The 9,450-nt window shown below is 40.3% G+C and overlaps 1 protein-coding gene across 1 annotated transcript; it reads left to right on the top strand.

The window, feature by feature from the left end:
• Positions 1-390: 390 nt before the first annotated feature.
• Positions 391-8,876, top strand: LOC130089781 (BEN domain-containing protein 4). The gene is made up of 5 exons (XM_056257311.1): positions 391-1,050; positions 3,368-3,931; positions 5,716-5,807; positions 6,179-6,419; positions 7,896-8,876. Exons 1-5 carry the CDS (start codon positions 600-602, stop codon positions 8,135-8,137), a joined length of 1,590 nt encoding a protein of 529 aa, XP_056113286.1. The 5' UTR covers positions 391-599; the 3' UTR covers positions 8,138-8,876.
• The last annotated feature ends 574 nt before the right edge of the window (positions 8,877-9,450 follow it).

The raw sequence follows: 9,450 nt of genomic DNA, 5'->3' as shown, positions 1-9,450 counted from the left end.
TTTATTTCACAACACAACATAGGACATGTACTTTAAATTACATTACATTTAAATACATATTTGTTTTTTATGTATTTACCCATTATTTATGACACCTTGTAAATGCGGAGTTTAAAAATTAAGTTTAGCCTATTGCTTATTGCATTTAAATTTGTATTTCCAATAGGCTCTGATAAGTCCTGAAGTTATTTTTGTTTTTCCCTATCAGTTCAGCCTAAAAACAACAAACAACTAAGAATACCCCTAATAGACAACATGGCTATGCGAAACAACATGGAGGGGAATCATGCACACCCCTTTATATCATCTTGCACCTGTCAAGATATAGACGCTCCCACTGATGGGAGCGCGAGCCTCATATACACACACCGAGTGGCTAGGCGCGCGCGGGTGCCGCCGGTATTCCCCTGTTGGTAGAATAAAGCCAGCGCGTGCTGTTACCGCCAGGGGATTGGAGCAATGACTTGTCAGTAAAGTCACCCACCCTTTGAGTATCTCAGACAGAGTTAGAAGTGTTTGAGACACAGAGCAAGGCGGCGAGACACCGGGATAACTGATTTAACCAGACCGGGACAGAACGACACTCAAGTCCCAGAGAGATGGAGGAGGAGATGCTACCAGCAGACGAAGGTCTCTCTGCGCCCAAAATCTGCAGGCAGCAGCAACAGAGGAGCCCGTACAGCTCCCTCAAGACCTTTCAGAGCAAGCGCGCGGCGGGCAAGGCGAGATATGACAGACCCACAATGGTGGACATCCCGCAGCTCGGAGAGCATCCTCATCACCTCAGTCATCATCAGCAGTATTCACAGCGGGCGCCGCTTCCTCAAGCTTGCTTCTCCATCAGTAGCAGTCAGCAGCACCGTCTCCCCTGCGAAGTCAGGCCCAGCAGCAGCAGAGTCGCGACATCCAGCGCGGCGGCATCAGCGGTGAGCGCCGCGGCATCATTCGGCAGCCAGAGGAGGGTCGCCGGCCAGGAGTCGGGCAGATACCCGGCGGGTCGCGCCGAGCTCAGCCACCAGTCTCCAGACTGCACCTATGGAATAAGCTCAGGTAAGTGAACAAGTTTGCCTAAGAAACTTTTATCCATGAATTCATCACGAAGCTGCAACTTTGAACAACCGAATGGGAAAGGGAAGTGTACATTTTCCTTAAAATGGCAATTATTTTTAAACGCATCTCACGCGAGTACATGGATATTTTGAGACCCACGCCCAAATTATGCGACTTATTCAAGCATTGTCAGCATGCTTAATTTCACATCAGTGAAAACAACACACGACTTAAAACAGTGGCTTAACAATTTCATAATACCCCTGCACTAACATGTTCTGTATCTTTCATAGCCTACACTTTGAGATGACATTTTGAGTCTTCTGTATATTTACCAAAATCTTGTTTTATGTCTTTATATCACCAACACAAGTGGTTGACACCTGCTTGGGTAATTCCTGATTTCAAAAATAGAGCATAATGAGTATGAAGAGTTGTTGAGTTTTACAATAAAATGTAAACACTGGTCTCATGATAATTGAGATGAGCTATAATAAACATGAAAGTCTCATCAAGTACTGTTAGATTTCTTTACATGCTGCATTAATATTCTCCCTGCATGCATTTGTGGAGTGTCTTGTTTTTCTCACCAACTTAATTGAGTTACCTAAACTTGTCAACTTCAGTAATTGTTTTTTTGTTGTTGTTGTTTTTCTCATGTGATTGTTGTTACCAGAAATTGTTTTCATTCATCAGAGCCTCAGGCCTGCTTCACAAATTGAGAAGTTGTCATTATCTTACAGCAGGGTGCCTCAGAGTCTGTGCAAACATTCAGCTGATCTATTTATCTCCACACAAGTTATTCAATTACATATGGAAAGGTTTAAGATCAACCGTGAACATTGTTTGTCTTTTAATGTAGTTTTTAACATGCATCGTGAAATTCACCTTGACATCAATAAAAGGGTTTCAGGCTGTTCGCTAAATATCAAAATGCACTTGTTGGAGACACAGTGTTTCCAATCCAGATCAGAGTTCATAGTATAAACAGTGTTTTCTAATTTCATACCAAGCCCTTTTGGTTTATTGTTATGGAATATCCACTGCGAAAATAATACATGGGGGATTTTTTTGGCCAATCAGACAATGCTAATGGTTTCGTCTTTCTAGCTCTGGGGAAAGGAGTCGTAGACACCCAAGGACACAGCTCTGAGATCAGTGCAATAATCCAAATTGCATTTAAAAGCTCCTCCAAAGGGATTGTGATTAAAACAAATGTGGCTCATAAATTTGGCTCTGCGGCACATGTTGTGTTTAATGAAATTTCATGAGGCTCACTCTGCATGGCATAACAGAGGAAGAAAGAGAGGGAGGGAGGGAGAGAGGGGTAGAGAAAGGGAAAAAAGGGAATGAGGGAGCGGGAAAGATAGAGGAGAATGATATCAAATCCATCTTGCTGGGGGTAAACAGAGATGCTGCGCATGTTAATAAATGGCCACATCTGCTTAAGCCTGATAGACACATCCAGGCGACGGCGGAGGCTGGAGCCCGTCAGTCATATACGGCTGCCACAGCGACTGCATGAGCTGATAATTGTCTGCCCTGTGTCTTTGTGTGACGGTGGCAAATTCATAATCATCCTCTTAAGATTCTGCATCTGGGCGCGGCCAGAAGGCTGTGGGGAGACAGAGTAATTGTATGCGGATGGATGGTTGGTCAGCATTTTTCTTTTATTAATCTCTCTGCTTCTTCTCATCATATTTAGAGGATTTGGAAGAAATGAACATAGTGTTTATAAGAACAGTGACACCATGTAAATGAGGTGTGTGTGTGTGCGTGCGCGCATATTCACAGCGTCCTTATCTTTATCGCCTAAATCTGTAGGCATGCAGAGCCTAGTTGCAGATTTAAAGATGAAAAATGATGGAAAGTGCAAATGAAGGACATAAATAAGATTAAATAGATCATGGATCATAAAGATACTGTGCAAGCACGCTGTGGTGATGTTAGGCTAAATTGTTTAATAAATGGTTTAGTAAATTAATAGATTATTAGTTAACTCTTTGTTGTGGAAAAAACAGAATAGTACAAAAAAATTGAGGAAGTAGCATTAAAAGGATATGATCATATTAATATTATTTTCCTTCTTCCTAAGAGCACCGAAGAAGAATATTAGCAGAATATATGAACATTTTGCCTTAAAAAAAACTGTGGTCAGCATTGTATAAAAGTTATGCTCTTCTTTTTTTCTTTAACGGATTTTATGCATGTTTTGAAATACACTACAGTTTCATTTAACGGTTAAACTATTTCTTTGAATATGGAAAATGAAAAGAAATCGGATGCTAACTTATGTGTCATTTCGATCTCTCCTCAGAAAACCGGCTCATATTGGATGCTTTTGCCCAGCAGTGCAGTCGAGTGCTCAGCCTCCTCAACAGCAACGGACGGCTCCTTGAGCCCCAGCCTTCCCTGGCCCGTCCATCCTCTTCCATCTCCACTCTCATAAAACAGGAGGACAGCTGCCTGTCTCCCGGAGAGAGGCTCGCTTCTAAGCCCAGGTCGGAGGACTCATCTCTGGAGAACCCAGGTGAGGAGACCCAACGGGGCAACCACTGGAACCAGCAGCAGACTTCCGCTTTCCTCCGGATTTTCACAGAGTCGCTTCAGAACTACCTTCTATCCGGACCCCAGTCATCGGACAGTGAACGGGGTCGTGCAGTAGACGCTGAGCCGGTAGCATCAGGGTCCCCCAGGCAGAACATAGGTGGCTGGACTTCACCAGCACCGTCAGAGTCCTACGGACACCCTTCATCCACACTGCCCGAGGAAGACGAGGAGGAGGAAAGTTGTTGTCCACGCTGTATGGAGCTGGAACAGGAAGTTCTTAGTCTACAGCAGGACAATGAGGAACTGAGACACAAACTGGACAACATACCAGGTATTAAACTTTATTTGATGGTTTAGTTTTATTTCAGTCCTGATATTAGACACAGAATCCACTACAAGATTTGATATTTATAATAGTTTTGTAAAAATATTCACTATATTATTACTACTGTCCTAAGCTACTTTTAAAAGTGCATAATGTAACATGCTAAATATTTATTGCATTTGTTGGAGACAGTAGATCCTGATTACACGAATTTGTAATGAGAATAGTTTATAAATCTGTTGTCAACAAAAGAGAAGCTTTAAAGGAGAACTCCGGCGCAAAATGAACCTTTGGTCTAATTACACATTGTTACCTAGTCAACCGTTATCTGAGATTTGTTTTCATGATTATCGAATGTAAATAGTTTTATCTCTAAAAACAGTTTAGCCTATAAAGCTAGTATAACGCTAGTATATTGGGCATAGATCAATGACAAATAAAAATCGCTTGTTAATACCATTCACAAGGCTCAAAATAGCCCCACACTAACACGGTAGCATAATGAGGCTCCCTACCTTCAAACCGAAGCATTGAGAACTTTGTCAGTGTCCAGACAGTTTAATAAGAAGATATTTTAAACATACAGTCAACTTCGCGTATACAGGCACAAGCCATCTTTGAAATACAGCCTTTACCAGTCGATCTACGAACAATGTATTCGGCGTTCGTAGATTGACTGGTAGAGACTGTATTTCAAAGATGGCTCCTGCCTGTATACGCGAAGTTGACTGTATGTATTAAATATCTTCTTATTAAACTGTCTGGACACTGACAAAGTTCTCAATGCTTCGGTTTGCATGTAGGGAGCCTCATTATGCTACCGTGTTAGTGTGGGGCTATTTTGAGCCTTGTTAGTGGTATTAACAAGCGATTTTTATTTGTCATTGATCTATGCCCAATATACTAGCGTTATACTAGCTTTATAGGCTAAACTGTTTTTAGAGATAAAACTATTTACATTCGATAATCATGAAAACAAATCTCAGATAACGGTTGACTAGGTAACAATGTGTAATTAGACCAAAGGTTCATTTTGCGCCGGAGTTCTCCTTTAAGGTCTCCCAGCTTTTCTTTTTTCTTTTTTTTTCTTTTTTGCCAAAATAAAGTTTTAGCAAAAAAAAAGTTTAACGTTTAGTTTAACGTTTGAAACCAAAGAAATCAAGACAGTCATAAATAATGTTCTGTAAAATACAAGTATTATTATTATTAAATATTTTCCTTTTAATTTTACATTACAATAGTATAATTGCAACAGATGGCAACTATATTCCCTTAATTATTACATTTTTATAATTTAAATAATAACAATAATAAAATAAACATTTTTATTATTTTAGTCATATTAAATGGAGGAACACATGTTTTCCTTTTTTGTTCTTAGCTGTTTACATACCTGGCTTTAACAATGGAAAAATCTTCAGTTTTGGATGCCATTGTAAAAATACCCTTTTCACAATATATTATTTGTCACCTGATTCATTTATTTCACTACTGAAAGTGTCCAAAAAGGGTTTTCGAGACAATGATGTACTCTCATAATTTCCACTATGAAGGGGGAAACCCCAGCCTTTTCTAAGCCACGGATAGTATCAAAATGCATTGCATTCATTAATTTCATAGTTGAACTATTTATTTCATTAGGTACAAAACTTTAATTGAAAAAAATTACACATTGCACCTTTAACAGTTCATTGTATTTATCTTATGTGCAACAGCTCAGCTTGGTTGGTTTAAATGAAACTAAATGTTCATCAACCAACATTTTTTTTTGCTGGTTTTGCCTTCAACAGCTCCTTGCCAGAATGTTTTGGACTTTTTTAAGACTGTTCTTCAGCACTACAACCAATTTGTGCAGCCCCAGTCCGAAGAGCAGCTTACCGAGGTGAGCCTGACAGAAAATTAAAATAGTCTGTAAAAAATAGTCCGAGAAACCACAGTGACACAAGTTTATGAAAGACACTGTTACCGTGGAACATGAACTGAAACTGTCATTCAAATTAAGGTCTAATCTGGGGTTATGAAAATATCACTTTGACCGACTGTTACATAAAACTAAAAGCAACAGAATCTTTTAGTATTCCAGTAAAGTTTCAATTCTTTATATTGAATTTGCTTGTTTTTTAGGTACAATATTTACTGCAGTGTCTTGTTTAAATGTTGATGCATTAAAGCGCATTAAAGATTAAAAACAGCATTAAAGAATTTTTCCCCTCTGCAATCTATAATCTTATAATCTCTGTCTTTTCTAAATAGGGCAGTAAACAGCTTCTGGGGAACTATCCTCTCTTCATCACCAATAAGCAGTGGGACGAGGCAGTCAACTCCTCAAAAAAAGATGGCCGGCGGCTCCTGCGTTACCTTATCCGGTTTGTGTTCACCACAGATGAGCTGAAATACTCGTGCGGTCTGGGGAAGAGGAAACGTTCGGTACACACAGGGGATACGGGACCGGAGAGACGGCCTCTTAACCCCGTCAAGGTCACTTGTCTCAGAGGTAGTGAGCTAAAGGAATTTTTAGAGTGTGTTCACACTTGGCAGGTTTGGTCGGATTAAAACAAACTCTGGTGCGATTGCTCTGTTAGCACGGTTCATTTGATTAAGTGTGAACGCTGTCATCCGAACATTGGTGTGCACCAAACAAGCTGAAAACGTGGGTCTCGGTCGGCTTCGTTGGGGTTTGACTGAAATATGAACACAACACAGACCAAAAACACCTAAATGAACCAAAAACTGGATGTGATGTCACACGATGTGACCCTTAAAGCTCAAGCATATACCTGTTTATTCATGTCATAGTCACGATGTTGCCCATTACAGTTGGAAGTTGGAACCACGTCGTCTTTCAGCAGATCCTTGCTTGTGTGTGTAATGGAGGAATTCCTACCGCTGTTTTGACACCTTTACACATTTATAAGATGTTCGTGAGTTCTCAGCTGGTAAAAATAGCATCATATTTGTGCACATACAATGAGTGCATTTAGCCCAGATCACAGCATTGAATAGGATGTTCTGTAGCAACATATACATCATGACAGCAGGGTTTTTTGTTTTGTTTGTATCTTTAGGTTCGGTGTTTAAAGGAACACTCCGACTTTTTGGGACTTTAGCCTATTCACCTTATCCCCCAGAGTTAGATAAGTCCATACATACCTTTTTCATCTCTGTGCGTGCTGTAACTCTATCTGACACACCCACCGCTAGCCTGTACAAAAAACAAAGTCACATGAGACACAGACATATTTTAACCGTATAAATACTGGGAACTATATTCTCTGAAGGCGAAGCACTGCTACTTGGGCGGAGTGATAACCGCAGCACCTGAGACTCGCTCTCTGCTCCTCACCACGGCGCGTCTCAGGTGCTGCGGTTATCACTCCGCCCAAGTAGCAGTGCTTCGCCTTCAGAGAATATAGTTCCCAGTATTTATACGGTTAAAATATGTCTGTGTCTCATGTGACTTTGTTTTTTGTACACTATGTGACTATACAAATCACAACATGTAAATAGAAAAATGTTTGCGTTATTTTGTCACTTATTTGGATTAGTATGCTAGCTGCAACCATTTACATCCAGTCTTTGTGCTAAGCTAGGCTAGCGGTGGGTGCGTCAAACAGACTTATAGCACGCACGGAGATGAAAAAGGTATGTATAGACTTATCTAACTCTGGGGGATAAGGTGAATAGGCTAAAGTCCCAAAAAGTAGGAGTGTTCCTTTAAAATGACAGTGTGAATGCTAAGCGAACCAGGACTTAATGTACAATGTTCTTTTTTTGGTCCGGACCAAAAAGAACCAAGAGAACCGAACTACAAGTGTGAACACACCCTTACACTTTTTTAATTTTAGTATTTGGGAGGCATTTATTTGAATCAGATTATCAGTGCGATAATTATTCAAACTTAATTTTAAAATCTCACATGTTCTGTCTATCTCTCTCATCCATCTCTGTCCCGCGGCGTTCCCTCTCTCAGAGTTTATCCGGATGCACTGTGCTTCTAATCCTGACTGGTGGATGCCCTCTGAGGAGCAGATAAACAAAGTCTTCAGTGATGCAGTGGGGCACGCGCGGCAGGGCCGTGCTGTGGGCACTTTCCTGGGCAACGGGGGCAGCGGGAGCAGCAGCAGTGGTAGTTTATACATGGAGAGCTATGACGGGCAGCTCTCTCAGGATGATCTCTATCTTAAGGGCACACAGAATGGCCTGGGGGACTAAAGAAGAGACATACATCCAATGTTTTCAGCACTCAAATCGTGGATCAAGGTGAGGAGTGAGCCCTACTGTCAGTCCGGATCAGCTCACACAGAGAATGCAGCACTTACATGATGTTAACGGGGGTTTTGGATGAATATAATCCTTATTTCTTCCTGTCAATACATTCCAGAGAGTTCACACCTACCCGGTGAATTATGTGGGATTCTTCCATGCTTTGTTGTAGAACTCTGTGTTAAATGGTTAGTAGTCACTAGGCAGAGTTGGTTGAATTCTTCAAAATATCAGGTTTGTTATTTACTCCTTTTCCAAATTCGTTCCATTGAATGTGATTAAGAATATGATCCACTATAGCAACATGAATGTATCCGTTTCACTCCATTCTTGTGTCAGATTGGTCAGAAGTTCATAAAGACGGCCTATAAATGAGGTGCTATTATGATGTTCTGTTATTCTGTCTGATAAGGTTGAATTTAAAGTACTGCCCCCTATTTTATCATCATGTGATGTTGAATAATCTGTGATGTTTATAAAAAAACTGTGATGTTGCAAAAATCAGTTTCTTAGTGGCTGCAGGATGAAATTACTCAATTTGTCCGCATCGGTGACTGCAGATACACTAATCTGTCATAGGCTTTTATTTGTTGTTTGGCTTCCTTATCTTTCCTTTGACTTTAAAGGTCCAACAAGGAGGCAATGCTGTTTGTAATTTGTGTTGCTGCTAGTTCGTCAAGCGCCACAAAGATCAACCCGACATAATTTATTTTACCACACTATAATGTTCTGTGTGACTGCATAGAAACTACATGAAATGCCTTAAAAAGAGACACCATCTACCACTAAGAACTACAAATACTGCCAATTCAGACTGTTGATAATCTCTTGGTGTTCATGTTACATTAGTGGCCTCTGGCTGTTTGGGTTTTCAAACAAAAGAAAAATGGGTTTGAAAACAGACCATCTTTCTTTAATGCCTTAGACAAAGTTTCTGTCTGTGAAAATGTTGATACATCCAGGTCATTGTGTAATGTCTGGTAGAATTCAGTCACATGTCATTTAACTACATTTTGAATTCATTCTCCATGGCACTTCATCAGATATCAGATGGTTGGAAATCCCCAGCATTTAAACCTGTTCACACAACATCAAAACTCGTGAACATTGAGGGAGTTTCTTATCTGAAGATCTGTGGTCTTGTTCATCTGCTACTAATGGCTACTGAATCACAGTACACGTTCACATCTTCATGTTCATGTTTCATCTTCATGCCAGCGACTCACAAACATTAAGTGGTATAAAGTCTTCAAAATATGTTA

The sequence above is a fragment of the Rhinichthys klamathensis genome, unplaced genomic scaffold (genome assembly GCF_029890125.1).
Source record: "Rhinichthys klamathensis goyatoka isolate OS25496 unplaced genomic scaffold, OSU_Roscu_1.1 h1tg000136l_1, whole genome shotgun sequence".
Taxonomy (NCBI): Eukaryota; Metazoa; Chordata; class Actinopteri; order Cypriniformes; family Leuciscidae; genus Rhinichthys; species Rhinichthys klamathensis.
Note: the sequence above shows the minus strand (reverse complement) of the source record. Positions and strands in the feature narration are given on the sequence as shown.

What these genes read in the sequence shown, in the direction of transcription:
- LOC130089781 (XM_056257311.1), top strand. Translation starts at nt 600, where the DNA reads ATGGAGGAGGAGATGCTACCAGCAGACGAAGGTCTCTCTGCGCCCAAA. An exon ending in CACCTATGGAATAAGCTCAG is followed by an intron (nt 1,051 to 3,367) that starts GTAAGTGAACAA and finishes ATCTCTCCTCAG; the next exon opens with AAAACCGGCTCATATTGGAT. An exon ending in CAAACTGGACAACATACCAG is followed by an intron (nt 3,932 to 5,715) that starts GTATTAAACTTT and finishes TGCCTTCAACAG; the next exon opens with CTCCTTGCCAGAATGTTTTG.